This window comes from Oncorhynchus keta, chromosome 35 (assembly GCF_023373465.1).
Source record: "Oncorhynchus keta strain PuntledgeMale-10-30-2019 chromosome 35, Oket_V2, whole genome shotgun sequence".
In the NCBI taxonomy this organism is placed as follows: domain Eukaryota; kingdom Metazoa; phylum Chordata; class Actinopteri; order Salmoniformes; family Salmonidae; genus Oncorhynchus; species Oncorhynchus keta.
In genome coordinates, this window is record NC_068455.1 from 15,630,465 (window position 1) to 15,646,432 (window position 15,968).

Sequence of the window (15,968 nt, forward strand, 5' to 3'; positions counted from 1 at the left end):
CCCTATACAGCTTGTTGAGTGTGGTATCTTGTTTTCTTATAGCCCTATACAGCTTGTTGAGTGTGGTATCTTGTTTTCTTATAGCCCTATACAGCTTGTTGAGTGTGGTATCTTGTTTTCTTATAGCCCTATACAGCTTGTTGAGTGTGGTATCTTGTTTTCTTATAGCCCTATACAGCTTGTTGAGTGTGGTATCTTGTTTTCTTATAGCCCTATACAGCTTGTTGAGTGTGGTCTTAGTGCACACACAATTGCACTCATGCAAGCAGCAGGGACACATGACATTTCTATAGTAACAGACTGACATACATAGGCTTCCATCCCAAATGCTACCGTGTTCCCTGCTTGTGTATATGAAGGGAATAGGAGTGCCATTTGGGACACATCCGTACTTTCAGCCCACCAATCACCCTTCTATGAATGAGATGATCAGATTATGTTGAATAGAGATTACATTATAGTATGCATCCCTTGGCATTTTGCCATCTGCATGTCAGCACATACAGTATAGCCTATAGGAGGTATGAGACAGGTTTAGTACGGCAGGGCTACTGGAATGACATGCTGTCAGCCTGTTTAGTGCTGTAGTTACTGTAATGTATCCCTTGGCCTTTTGCTATCTGCAGGGCTGCCAGGCAGCCAATTAATGTATGGAGATATGTGATGTGGCAGTGACAAGTCTAGTCTCTTAGCCTGTTTAGTCTTTAGTGCCGCAGAGTTACGGGAATGACATGCAATGGGAATTACATCCTGTTTACTGAGAGACAGTAAGCAGCAGTGACAGAGTGGTTGTGGGCCTGTTAATTAAGCACATCTACAGCCGGTCTACTTCAGCAGGGTAAAAGCACTGACACATTTATCCTGACCATAGTCGGCATCACAGGGGATTCATAGGTTTAAAAAAACAACAACAAATGGAACATTTATTTAACTAGGCAAGTCAGTGAAGAACACATGTTTATTTACAATGACGGTCTACACCGGCCAAACCCGGACGACGCTGGGCCAATTTTTCACCGCCGTATGGAACTCCCAATCATGGTCTGTTGTGATGCACCTTGGTTCGAATCCAGGCTGTATGTAGTGACACCTCTTGCACTGAGATGCGGTGCCTTAGGCCGCTAAGCCACTCTGGGGCCCTGGTGACATTCAGTGTGTCTTCCTCTTCCTAGACTTAATCTCCGGAGTCTAACATCGTACCCAATCCGCTGTGTGCCATCTTGCGCAAATTGATTTTGTCCCCCCACACCAAACACGATCACGACACGCAGGTTGAAATATCAAAAACTTTGAAACAATTATATTAATTTGGGGACAGTTCAAAAAGCATTAAACATTTATGGCAAATTAGCTAGCTAGCTTGCTATTCTTATTGTCAGTGACGGCCTAGGAACAGTGGGTGTAACTGCCTTGTTCAGGGGCAGAACGACAGATTTTTACCTTGTCATCTCGGGGATTCGATCTTTCAACCTTTCGGTTACTAGTCCAACGCTCTAACCACTAGGCTACCTGCCGCCATCATAGTTAAACTCAGTTTGTTCGGTCATTGTGTGATCTTTCAATCACCCACGTGGTTATAACCAATCAGGAGATGGCACGTGGGTATCTGCTTTTATAAACCAATGAGGAGATGGGAGAGGCAGGACTTGCACCGCATTCAGCGTCACAAATACAACTGACTTCTATTTTAGTGCTTGGCAACGCAGACGCTCGTTGGCGCGAGCGAGCAGCATGGGTGCAATAATTGAATAACGTATGTTTAAATGTATTTTGCAAAGCTCTCGCACACGACTCGAGTGGTGTGGTCAGCATGTAAGACGTGGGGGTGGGGGGGTTATAAGTTAAAAAAAAGAATGTTTTTAAGATGGTCATAGTATGTATAATTTAGCTATTTGGTTTTGAATTTGTTTTACTTTGGGTATCAAAAAAAAAATACTGTTGAGAGTCCGCAAGACGTGAAAAGTAGCATGGTTTGTTGTCTTCCTGTATTGAACACAGATAGACCCGTCTACAATTTGATAGATTATTAATGTTTAAAAATACCTAAAGTTGTATTACAAAAGTAGTTTGAAATATTTTGGCAAAGTTTATAGGCAACTTTTGAAATATTTTGTAGTGACGTTGCGTTTTTTGGAAGCTGTTTTTTTCTGTGTCAAGCGCGTCAAATAAATGGACATTTGGACATATATGGACGGAATTAATTGAACAAAAGTACCAATTGTGATGTTTATGGGACATATTGGAGTGCCAACAAAAGAAGCTTGTCAAATGTAATGCATGTTTTTATTTTATTTCTGCGTTTTGTGTAGCGCCTGCAGGGTTGAAATATGCTACTCTTTGTTTACTATTGTGCTATCATATAATAGCTTCTTATGCTTTTGCTGAAAAGCCTTTTTAAAATCTGACATGTTGGCTGGATTCGCAACGAGTGTAGCTTTAATTTAGTATCTTACATGTGTGATTTAATGAAAGTTAGATTTTTATATACATATTTTTTTTTGGATGGATCAGCACAGTAGTTTCAAGGAAAAAATGTATTAATGATCTCTCCAAATTTCTTTTCCCGTAAACCTCATTTTTTCCCCCTCAAATTCTGCATTGAGCTGTTTTATTAGTAAGAAGCATCTATTCAATATTTATAAAACCTCAATAAAGGAGGAGATGCCCTTTACATAGAGCTGTTACTGCAAGACTCCAGGACTCTTTTCTATGTCCCAATAGCACCCTATTCCCTATGTAGTGCACTACTTTTGCCCCGGGCCCATAAGACTCTGGTCAAAAGTAGTGCACTATATAGAGGATAGGGTACCATTTGGGATGCAACCCCAGGACTCTGCTGCTGCATAATGTAATTATTTCAAACTAATTAAAATGAAGAAATTCCAGGTGATTGCGCTTTCGCTCTTTCTCTCTCTCTCTTTTTCACCATCTCTGTCTACAATAAAACATCTCTCTCTAGCTTTCTCCCTCTCTGTCATCAGTAGTGTAGAATGTATCTATGTTGTGTGTGTGTGTTAGTGATGCACGGGTCAGCTGTTTGTTCACCCGCACCTGCCCATAATTGCTAATAACCCATCTGCAACTGATGCCTGCACCCAACCCTAATCCACTATTATAGTTCATGTGTTCTACAGTCAGATGCACTGTACATTTTGTTTGTTTTACAGGGGGTACAGGATATTATTTTTTTAACCTAATTCATACTGAACAAAAAATATAAATGCAACATGCAACAATTTCAAAGATTGTACTGAGTTACAGTTCATTTAAGAAAATCTGTCAATTTAAATAAATGCATTAGGCCCTAATCTATGGATGTCACATGACTGGGAATACACATATGCTTCTGTTGGTCACAGATACCTTCATAAAAAGGTAGAGGTGTGGATCAGAAAACCAGTCAGTATCTGGTGTGAGCACCATTTGCTTCATGCAGTGCAACTCACTACATTACATGTTGCGTTTTATATTTTTGTTCCATATAGATGTGTTCCTGCTTCTAATTTCTGACATTTTGCTAGGCTATTTGTTGGTCAACTTGTTTATAAATTAGCCTAGCTACATTACTTGTTGACCTGGAAGAATAAATAAACCCTTGCTCACCAGAAAATGTCATAACATAAGTCAGTAAAATGAATGCTCTGCTTCTCTCGCACAGCGAAGATGTTTAGGGACCAGGGAGAAAATGCAATTATATATTTTTTAAATGGGACAGATTTTCCATGCAAAATGTCCACATTACATCACTTTGACCGGTTTTAATGGAATTAAAAGCTGTGAGAACAGCCCAACATATTTCTGATAGCATTTCACTTTGGCTTAAATACATATGTTATGTGGTTGAAATAATATCAGCTTTTATTATGCTGATAAACATAGCACCTTTACAGACAGTCCCCAACTGCTCATTCATTCTATCAAGATGCTGAAATAAATAAATCATATTTCTCCTCTCCTGTTCCCGATTTAAACATGTACATTTGATTTATCATTTCACTGCAAGAACTGCTTTGTTCTGCAGGAGATAATATTATACTGAACAAATATATAAACGCAACATGTAAGGTGTTGGTCCCATGTTTCATGAGCTGAAATAAAAGATTCCAGAAATGTTCCATGCACACGAAAAGCTTATTTCTCTCAAATGTTGGACACATATGTTTATATCCCTTTTAGTTAGCATTTCTCATTTGCCAAGATAATTCAGTGATGTTTAATATATGGTATGGCTGTCCTGGCTGTGGTGGTTATACTCAGGTCAGAATGAGAGTCACTGAGATGGAGGGTGGGAAAATACACATAGAGAGAGAGAGAGATGTAAAGAGAGAGGGGGAACAGCTGCATTGCAGGGTAGTGGATATTCCAGAGGTTGGTCTAATCTCTCTCTTTCCCTCCCCCTTCCTCACTCTCTCATTCTCTCTTTCTAATAGTATTATGTTCTCCCCCAGCCAGCTTGTATTTCCTAGCAGGTAGAGAGAGAGAGAATCATCCTCTGTGTCTTATATAACTATCACCTCGTTTTGATCCTCCCACTTCAAATGAATGAAGAATCGACCTGGGGGCTGGGGTATAGGCCTGGGCCTGGGGCTGGGGTATAGGCCTGGGCCTGGGGCTGGGGTATAGGCCTGGGCTTGGGGCTGGGGTATAGGCCTGGGCCTGGGGCTGGGGTATGGGCCTGGGGCTGGGGTATAGGCCTGGGCCTGGGGCTGGGGTATAGGCCTGGGCCTGGGGTATGGGCCTGGGGCTGGGGTATAGGCCTGGGGCTGGGGTATAGGCCTGGGCCTGGGGCTGGGGTATAGGCCTGGGGCTGGGGTATAGGCCTGGGGCTGGGGTATAGGCCTGGGGCTGGGGTATGGGCCTGGGGCTGGGGTATAGGCCTGGGGCTGGGGTATAGGCCTGGGGCTGGGGTATAGGCCTGGGCCTGGGGTATAGGCCTGGGCCTGGGGTATTGGGCTGGGATTGAGACTGGGGCTGGGATAGAGACTGGGGCTGGGATATAGGGCTGGGGTATAGGGCTGGGATTGAGACTGGGGCTAGGGTATAGGGCTGGGATTGAAACTGGGGCTGGGATTGAGACTGGGGCTGGGATTGAGACTGGGGCTGGGGTATAGAGCTGAGATTGAGACTGGGGCTGGGGTATAGGGCTGGGATTGAGACGGGCTGGGGTATAGTAATGGGATTGAGACTGGGGCTATAAAAATTGATTTTATCAAAGAAAACGGCACTTCATTTGATGAATGGGTCACTCAGGAAGATAAATAAGAGCAAGATATCAGAATGTAAAGTCATAATTTTACCTTCAGATGTGAATGTGTAAAAACTGTCATGTTCTTGATTGCTCTTCTCAAACAAAAGCATGGGATTTGTTCTCTGTAATAGTTATTTTAAATGGGAAAACGTAGTTTGATTACCAATATTCTAATCTTTTGAAGGGTGGAAGACACTTGCATTTTCAAGAATGTTTGATGTTACAATTGTATTTTTAGTTGTCACTCTGAAATTTCCCCTGATGTTGGTCCCTGTACGGGGATCGCAGCCATAATTAACTTCCTGACTGATGTCTTGAGATGTTGCTTCAATATATCCACATAATTTTCTGTCCTCATGATGCAATCTATTTTGTGAAGTGCACCAGTCCCTCCTGCAGCAAAGCACCCCCACAACATGATGCTGCCACCCCCGTGTTTCATGGTTGGGATGGTGTTCTTCGGCTTGCAAGCCCCCCCCTTTTTCCTCCAATCGTAATGATGGTCATTATGGCCAAACAGTTCTATTTTTGTTTCATCACACTAAAGGACCTTTCTCCAAAAAATATGTTTATCCCCATGTGCAGTTGCAAACCGTTGTCTGGCTGTTTTTGGAGCAGTGGCTTCTTCGTTGCTGAACGGCCTTTCAGATTATGTCGATATAGGACTCGTTTTACTGTGGATATACCTGTACCCGTTTCCTCCAGAATCTCCACAAGGTCCTTTGCTGTTGTTCTGGGATTGATTTGCACTTTTCGCACCAAAGTACGTTCATCTCTAGGAGACAGAATGCATCTCCTTCCTGAGCGGTATGATGGCTGCGTGGTCCCATTAAGTTCATACTTGCGTACTATTGTTTGTACAGGTGGACGTGGTAAATTCTTGGGGTTTGGAAATGCTCCGAAGGATGACCCAGACTTGTGGAGGTCTACAATGTTTTTTTCTGAGGTCTGGCTGATTTCTTTTGATTTTCCCATGATGTCAAGCAAAGAGGCACTGCCTGGTGTGTTCCTTGTTCTTCATGATGCTCTCTGCGCTTTTAACGGACGTCTGAGACTATCATAGTGCAGGTGCATTTATACGGAGACTTGATTACACACAGGTGGATTGTATTTATCATCATTAGTCATTTAGGTCAACATTGGATCATTCAGAGATCCTCACTGAACTTCTGGAGAGAGTTTGCTGCACTGAAAGTAAAGGGGCTGAATCATTTTGCACGCCCAATTTTTCAGTTTTTGATTTGTTAAAAAAGTTTGAAATATCCAATAAATGTCGTTCCACTTCGTGATTGTGTCCCATTTGTTGTTGATTCTTCACAAAAAAATACAGGTTTATATATTTATGTTTGAAGCCTGAAATGTGGCAAAAGGTCGCAAAGTTCAAGGGGGCCAAATACTTTCGCAAGGCACTGTATGTTAACATTGTAATATTCTTTCTAGCTCCGCCCACAACTTCTGGACTTCGTAGAATTCCCTGAGAGCATGGCTTATTGAATCATTATACATTTTACACTTGAGACATGACTGCCGTTGTGCTGTCGAATGTGAATTTTGACACTTGTATAATCAATTAATCAAATTGATTTATAAAGACCTTTTTACAAAGTGCTATACAGAAACCCAGCCTAAAACCCCAAACAGCAAGCAATGCAGCAAGCAATGCAGACGCACAGTGGTTAGGTGGTAAGGAAAAACTATACTTGAGTTTATATGGATTAAGCACACATTTGTAATTTTCGTTAGTTATGCTACAACTTTCCCTCCATGCTAACATCAGTTATTTTAAAGTCGTTGTTCCAATAGTTTATATTATTTTCTAAGAGATTGTCAGTTGGATATTCTCTCTACAAGGTTTTGTATATCTTACCCATCCATATGAACATTATTTTCTGACCCAAATATGATTCCCTCGAGGTTGCTCTGGTGTCCAGGAGATTTCAAATCTACATTTTGAAACTACTCTTTAAATTATGTCATGGAAATAAATGTATTTCCTGTTATTAAGTCAATTTCAGTTGCTGTGCCTTTAGTTTTCCATGTGGCCCAATGTGTCTGTGAATCTAAATTGGGAACAGATATTTAACAGAGATGTTATCATCATTCTGTTACCAAAGTTTACATCTGCAGTTCTTCCAGTAAATGTCGTTTTGTAAAATGTTCAGTGTAAATTGTTAAAAGTAGTCCCTGTGCATAGAGTTGTATGGTTTGTTAAACTTTGAAATAAATGTTTTTTGATTGGCATACATTTTAAAACTGAGTTAAAGCGTGGTCACAAATGGGTCTTCCAAATTAATCTGACCCCAAGCATACTTCCAAAGTTGTGTCAAAATGGCTTAAGGACAACAAAATCAAGGTATTGGAGTGGCCATCACAAAGCCCTGACCTCAATCCTATAGAACATTTGTGGGCAGAACTGGACGTGTGTGCGAGCAAGGAGGCCTACAAACCTGACCCAGTTACACCAGCTTTGTCAGGAGGAATGGGCCAAAATTCACCCAACATTTTGTGGGAAGCTTGTGGAAGGCTACCTGAAATGTTTGACCAAGTTAAACAATTTAATGGCAATGCTACCAAATATTAATTTAGTGTATGTAAACTTCTGACCCACTGGGAATGTGATGAAAGAAATAAAAACTGAAATAAATCATGTTCTCTATTATTCTGACATGTCACATTCTGAAAATATATTGGTGATCCTAACTGAACTAAGACAGGGAATTTCTACTAAGATTAAGTGTAAATGTATTTGGCTAAGGTGTATGTAAACTTCTAAATTCAACTGTATTTCAAGACATGGCATATACTGTTTGGGGTGTCGTGAGATACACAATGGGCTGGACGATTCTCTTCTCATCTTGAAAAAACATATACTGAAAACTTGTAAATCAATCATTCCGCCATCATTAACACAATTATTTTTTGTGTATATTTAAGTGCGTAAGCTACTGAGAGAAACAAAATGGTCCTGTTTTTGGCCATCAATAACACAGGCACTAGGGATGAGGGTGTGGCCAGGCACTAGGGATGAGGGTGTGACCAGGCACTAGGGATGAGGGTGTGGCCAGGCACTAGGGATGAGGGTGTGACCAGGCACTAGGGATGAGGGTGTGGCCAGGCACTAGGGATGAGGGTGTGGCCAGGCACTAGGGATGAGGGTGTGGCCAGGCACTAGGGATGGGGGTGTGGCCAGGGATGGGGGTGGGGGTGTGGCCAGGTATGGGGTGTGGCCAGGGATGGGGTGTGGCCAGGCACTAGGGATGGAGGTGTGGCCAGGCACTAGGGATGGAGGTGTGGCCAGGCACTAGGGATGCAGGTGTGGCCAGGCACTAGGGATGGAGGTGTGACCAGGCACTAGGGATGGAGGTGTGACCAGGCACTAGGGATAGGGGTGTGGCCAGGCACTAGGGATGGGAGTGTGACCAGGCACTAGGGATGGAGGTGTGACCAGGCACTAGGGATGGAGGTGTGACCAGGCACTAGGGATGGGGTGTGACCAGGCACTAGTGATGGGGGTGTGGCCAGGCACTAGTGATGGGGGTGTGGCCAGGCACTAGTGATGGGGGTGTGGCCAGGCACTAGGGATGGGGTTGTGGCCAGGCACTAGGGATGAGGGTGTGGCCAGGCACTAGGGATGGGGGTGTGGCCAGGGATGGGGGTGTGACCAGGCACTAGGGATGGAGGTGTGGCCAGGCACTAGGGATGGAGGTGTGGCCAGGCACTAGGGATGGAGGTGTGGCCAGGCACTAGGGATGGAGGTGTGGCCAGGCACTAGGGATGGAGGTGTGACCAGGCACTAGGGATGGAGGTGTGACCAGGCACTAGGGATGGGGGTGTGACCAGGCACTAGGGATGGGGGTGTGACCAGGCACTAGGGATGGAGGTGTGACCAGGCACTAGGGATGGAGGTGTGACCAGGCACTAGGGATGGGGGTGTGACCAGGCACTAGGGATGGGGGTGTGACCAGGCACTAGGGATGGGGTGTGACCAGGCACTAGGGATGGAGGTGTGACCAGGCACTAGGGATGGAGGTGTGACCAGGCACTAGGGATGGAGGTGTGTCCAGGCACTAGGGATGGGGGTGTGACCAGGCACTAGGGATGGGGGTGTGACCAGGCACTAGGGGTGGGGGTGTGACCAGGCACTAGGGATGGAGGTGTGACCAGGCACTAGGGATGGAGGTGTGACCAGGCACTAGGGATGGGGGTGTGACCAGGCACTAGGGATGGGGGTGTGACCAGGCACTAGGGATGGGGGTGTGACCAGGCACTAGGGATGGGGGTGTGACCAGGCACTAGGGATGGAGGTGTGACCAGGCACTAGGGATGGAGGTGTGACCAGGCACTAGGGATGGAGGTGTGACCAGGCACTAGGGATGGGGGTGTGACCAGGCACTAGGGATGGGGGTGTGACCAGGCACTAGGGATGGGGGTGTGACCAGGCACTAGGGATGGAGGTGTGACCAGGCACTAGGGATGGAGGTGTGACCAGGCACTAGGGATGGAGGTGTGACCAGGCACTAGGGATGGGGGTGTGACCAGGCACTAGGGATGGGGGTGTGACCAGGCACTAGGGGTGGGGGTGTGACCAGGCACTAGGGATGGGGGTGTGACCATGCACTAGGGATGGGGGTGTGACCAGGCACTAGGGATGGAGGTGTGACCAGGCACTAGGGATGGGGGTGTGACCAGGCACTAGGGATGGGGGTGTGACCAGGCACTAGGGATGGAGGTGTGACCAGGCACTAGGGATGGGGTGTGACCAGGCACTAGGGATGGGGTGTGACCAGGCACTAGGGATGGGGGTGTGACCAGGCACTAGGGATGGAGGTGTGGCCAGGCACTAGGGATGGAGGTGTGACCAGGCACTAGGGATGGAGGTGTGGCCAGGCACTAGGGATGGGGGTGTGGCCAGGCACTAGGGATGGGGGTGTGACCAGGCACTAGGGATGGGGTGTGACCAGGCACTAGGGATGGGGGTGTGACCATGCACTAGGGATGGGGGTGTGACCAGGCACTAGGGATGAGGGTGTGGCCAGGCACTAGGGATGAGGGTGTGACCAGGCACTAGTGATGGGGGTGTGGCCAGGCACTAGTGATGGGGTGTGGCCAGGCACTAGGGATGGGGGTGTGGCCAGGCACTAGGGATGGGGGTGTGGCCAGGCACTAGGGATGGGGTTGTGGCCAGGGATGGGGGTGTGGCCAGGGATGGGGGTGTGGCCAGGGATGGGGGTGTGGCCAGGCACTAGGGATGGAGGTGTGGCCAGGCACTAGGGATGGTGTGGCCAGGCACTAGGGATGGAGGTGTGGCCAGGCACTAGGGATGGGGTTGTGACCAGGCACTAGGGATGGGGGTGTCACCAGGCACTAGGGATGGGAGTGTGACCAGGCACTAGGGATGGAGGTGTGACCAGGCACTAGGGATGGAGGTGTGACCAGGCACTAGGGATAGGGGTGTGGCCAGGCACTAGGGATGGGAGTGTGACCAGGCACTAGGGATGGGAGTGTGACCAGGCACTAGGGATGGGGGTGTGACCAGGCACTAGGGATGGAGGTGTGACCAGGCACTAGGGATGGGGGTGTGACCAGGCACTAGGGATGGGGGTGTGACCAGGCACTAGGGATGGGGGTGTGACCAGGCACTAGGGATGGAGGTGTGACCAGGCACTAGGGATGGAGGTGTGACCAGGCACTAGGGATGGAGGTGTGGCCAGGCACTAGGGATGGGGGTGTCACCAGGCACTAGGGATGGGGGTGTCACCAGGCACTAGGGATGGGGTGTGACCAGGCACTAGGGGTGGGGGTGTGACCAGGCACTAGGGATGGGGGTGTGACCATGCACTAGGGATGGGGGTGTGACCATGCACTAGGGATGGAGGTGTGACCAGGCACTAGGGATGGAGGTGTGACCAGGCACTAGGGATGGGGGTGTGACCAGGCACTAGGGATGGGGGTGTGACCAGGCACTAGGGATGGAGGTGTGACCAGGCACTAGGGATGGGGGTGTGACCAGGCACTAGGGATGGGGGTGTGACCAGGCACTAGGGATGGGGGTGTGACCAGGCACTAGGGATGGAGGTGTGGCCAGGCACTAGGGATGGAGGTGTGACCAGGCACTAGGGATGGAGGTGTGGCCAGGCACTAGGGATGGGGGTGTGACCAGGCACTAGGGATGGGGGTGTGACCAGGCACTAGGGATGGGGGTGTGACCAGGCACTAGGGATGGGGGTGTGACCAGGCACTAGGGATGGGAGTGTGACCAGGCACTAGGGATGGGGGTGTGACCAGGCACTAGGGATGGGGGTGTGACCAGGCACTAGGGATGGGGGTGTGACCAGGCACTAGGGATGGGGGTGTGACCAGGCACTAGGGATGGGGGTGTGACCAGGCACTAGGGATGGGAGTGTGGCCAGGCACTAGGGATGGGGGTGTGACCAGGCACTAGGGATGGGAGTGTGGCCAGGCACTAGGGATGGGGGTGTGGCCAGGCACTAGGGATGGGGGTGTGACCAGGCACTAGGGATGGGAGTGTGGCCAGGCACTAGGGATGGAGGTGTGGCCAGGCACTAGGGATGGGAGTGTGGCCAGGCACTAGGGATGGGGGTGTGGCCAGGCACTAGGGATGGGGGTGTGACCAGGCACTAGGGATGGGGGTGTGACCAGGCACTAGGGATGGGGGTGTGGCCAGGCACTAGGGATGGGGTGTGACCAGGCACTAGGGATGGGGGTGTGACCAGGCACTAGGGATGGGGGTGTGACCAGGCACTAGGGATGGAGGTGTGACCAGGCACTAGGGATGGAGGTGTGACCAGGCACTAGGGATGGAGGTGTGACCAGGCACTAGGGATGGGGGTGTGACCAGGCAAGAAATCAAAGCCTTTACTTCAGCCTCATTTTTAAGATGGAAAATGGTTGAAAAATGGATCTAGGCCTTAATTTCCCCAAAATATCTATATTTTTTCAATTTGATTGGTACTCATGGGTCCTTTTCAATGGAAATGCCCGTGTGTCACTGGGCCTTGTACTGTTGGTGTGAAAGGAGAGATGGTAAGAAAGAGTGAGAGATGAGAGACAGAAGAGGAAAGGGTTAATGAGAGAATGGGCGTATGACCCTGTACATTGCTTGGGTTACTCACTCACTCACTCACTACTAATCTAGTCACTACAACACAGTCATAATGCTCTTTCCTCTCTCTCTCTCTCTCGCTCTTTCTCTCTTTCTGTTTCCTGGAGCTGTGGCACATTGGCATCTCACCAGAGAGAGAGATGTGGGAATCTCACTATCACCTTGCTACTTCTGGCCGTCCCCTCTGACTATTCTACCCTATTCTATATTGGCTACTCTACCCTCCAACACATTTTGAACCACATGGACCTCAGTTGGAGCACAGAAAGAGAGAAGGAGAGAGAGCGACAAGAGTGAGGAGAGAGAAGAGGGGAGAAGATATCCCTCTCTCCCTCCATCTCTCCCTCCCTCTCCTGCAGGGAATTGTGGTCTATGGATCAAGGGTTAGGAGGGGAGAGGAGGAGAAGGGGTGAGAGGGAGAGTAGAAGGGAGAAGAACGAGTGAGAGTGGGGAAGGAGAGTGTAAGAGGAAGAGTTTCTAAGTAGGGGAGAGCACTGGGCATTGAGAGAGATTGAAAATGTTTGGGTATAAGGGAATAAGTGGGTAACTGGGAATGCTGCAATTATGAAGCAAGTCTTACACCACTCTGCCTCTCTCTGTCCTCCCCTACTCTCTTTCGCCTCCTCTCTCTCTCTCTTTCTCGCTGTCTCTGTCTCTTTGTATCTCTGTCTCTGATGTGGAGCAGAGTAGAGGATGAAGCAGTAGAGTAGAGAGAGAAAACATGAGGCCATTCAGTGTTGCTGGTTGAATTATCAGTGCTTTATAATTTATTTACCAGGCTACAGGTCAGTGCTCCAGTATAGACCACACAGCCATGGTGCCATCACACTGCCACAACCACCACACCCTACACCCATTCTCTCCCCCTCTCTCTGTCTCTCTCTCTCTCTCTCTCTCTCTCTCTCTCTCCCTCTCTCTCTCTCTCTCTCTCTCTCTCTCTCTCTCTCTCTCTCTCTCTCTCTCTCTCTCTCCCCCCTCTCTCCTCCCTCTCTCTCTCTCCCCCCCTCTCTCCCCCCCTCTCTCCCTCCCCCCCCCCTCTCTCTCTCTCTCTCTCTCTCTCTCTCTCTCCCTCTCCCTCTCTCTATCTCTCTCTCTCTCTCTCTTCCTCTGCACTTTACTATATTTAGCTTATCCTTTTCTCATCTTTGTCCTCATGCCTATTTCTCTCTCTTTTTTTCAATTCTCTCTCCCACGCCCTTGAGAAAAGAGTGATGATAGAGACAAGGTGTGATGTCACAGCTAGGGATGCACATTTTGGGGGTTATTCAGAGGTGGAAACATTCCATGGGAATTAACGGAAATATATGGGAATTAATGGAAATATATGCAAATGAATATTAATACCATTTAAATGTAGAGTTTTTTTGCACTCTATATATTTACCATATCATATCAAATGATTGCAAATGATTCAAGCCTTCCAATATACATTTTTAAAACTATTTATCCAGGTTCAAATCTCTGTAGGTGATGGCTTTGTTTTGGAAGGTTTGGAAATCGTTTCCTTTTAGGTGGTTGTAGAATTTAATTTTGATCATTAGCGGGTATTGGCCTAATTCAGCTCTGCATGCATTACTTGGTGTTTTACGTTGCACACGGAGAACATTTTTGCAGAAGTCTCAATTTGGTGTTTGCCCCATCTTGTGAATATTGGTTGGTGAGTGGACCCCAGACCTCACAACCATAAAGGTCAATGGGTTCTATAACTGATTCAAGTATTTTTAGCCAGATCCAAACTGGTATGTCAAATGTTATGTTCCTTTTTTATATATATATATATGTTGAAGAGGGTGCGGCTCAAGCTGCGTCCCTGTCTCACCCCACGACCCTGTGTTTTTGCCAATTTTAACCGCACGTTCTCTCTATATCTTTGTCTCTCTCTCTCTTTTTCTCTCTCGGTCTCTCACCCTTTCTATTTATCTCTACAGTGAGTGACAGCTGCTTCAGGAACCTGGCTGAGGACCGCAGTGGAGTAAACCTCAAAGATCTGGTCCACGACCCATCACTGTGAGTACACACACGCACACAGACTTTGCAGATGTTATGCCATGTGCAGCGAAATGCTTATCCAACAGTGCTGTAGAATGTCAGAACAAATCCATTTAACAAAGTATATATACAGTACCAGTTAAAAATTTGGACACGTACTCATTCAAGGGTTTTTGTTTATTTTTACTATTTTTTACATAGTTGAATAATAGTGAAGACATCAAAACTACGAAATAACCCCAATGGAAATGTGTAGTAACCAAAAAAGTGTTAAACAAATCAAAATATATTATATATTTTAGAATCTTCAAAGTAGCCACCATTTGCCTTGCATACTCTTGACATTCTCTCAACCAGCTTCATGAGAAATGCTTTTCCAACAGTCTTGAAGGAGTTCCCACATATGATGAGCACTTGTTGGCTGCTTTTCCATCACGCTGCGATCCAATTCATCCCAAACCATCTCAATTGCGTTGAGGTCGGGTGATTGTGGAGGCCAGGTCATCTGATGCAGCACTCCGTCACTCTCAAATAGCCCTTACACAGGATGGAGGTGTGTTTTGGGTTATTGTCCTATTGAAAAACAAATGATAGTCCCACCAAGCACAAACCAGATGGGATGGCGTATCGCTGCAGAATGCTATGGTAGCCATGCTGGTTAAGTGTGCCTTGAATTCTAAATATATCACAGACAGTGTCACAGCAAAGCACCATCACACCTCCTCCATGCTTCACGGTGGGAACCACACATGCAGAGATAATCCGTTCACCTACGCTGAGTCTCACAAAGACACGGCGGTTGGAACCAAAAATCTCACATTTGGACTCATCAGACCAAAGGACAGGTTTCCACCGGTCTAATGCCCATTGCTCGTGTTTCTTGGACCAAGCAAGTCTCTTTTTCTTATTGGTGTCCTTTAGTAGTGGTTTCTTTGCAGCAATTCGACCATGAAGGCCTGATTCACACAGTCTCCTTTGAAAAGTTGATGTTAAGATGTCTGTTACTTGAACTCTGTGAAGCATTTATTTGGGCTGCAATCTGAGGTGCAGTTAACTCTAATGAACTTATCCTCTGCAGCAGAGGTAACTCTCTGTCTTCCTTTCCTGTGGCGGTCTTCATGAGAGCCAGTTTCATCATAGCACTTGATGGTTTTTGCAACTGCACTTGAAGAAACTTTCAAAGTTCATGACATTGACTGTAGAAAAGGCCCATGGAGTTGGTGGAATAATCCTTTAATTCATGGCCACTTGCTCAGCTGGGCCAGGGGTGCTTTAATTAGGTCAGGTAGAAATGTCTGACAGATCTCAACTCCATAAAAGGAGGAAATCACCATCGCCCGATCTCGCTGCTTTCTCTTCCTTAACTCTGTCTAATCCAGAAGTTCTGTGCGTCCAGGAACCCAGTAAATATACCACTTTATGGTTAAAGGAATTCCTGTCTCAGTGTCATCCATTCATCTGTCACCTGGCCTGTGACCACCTGTTCACCTTCACTGTCAGTCATCCTACCTGTCCAGCTACCCACACTGATTCCACTAATCTTTCAATGGTCCTTCGAGCCGGATATTGACTGAACCAAAGACAGGTGAAAAGGAAATGGAGGAGGAG

At 47.2% G+C, this 15,968-nt stretch overlaps 1 protein-coding gene across 8 annotated transcripts in view; it reads left to right on the top strand.

Annotated features, from left to right (window-relative positions):
- gphna (gephyrin a) overlaps positions 1–15,968 on the top strand; it is a 136,542-nt gene that overhangs the window by 15,794 nt on the left and 104,780 nt on the right. For all 8 annotated transcript variants that reach the window (XM_052496640.1, XM_052496638.1, XM_052496635.1 and 5 more), the window contains exon 2: positions 14,300–14,378. In XM_052496640.1, the coding sequence (XP_052352600.1) occupies positions 14,300–14,378 (79 nt within the window). The remainder of the gene's footprint in view (positions 1–14,299; positions 14,379–15,968) is intronic.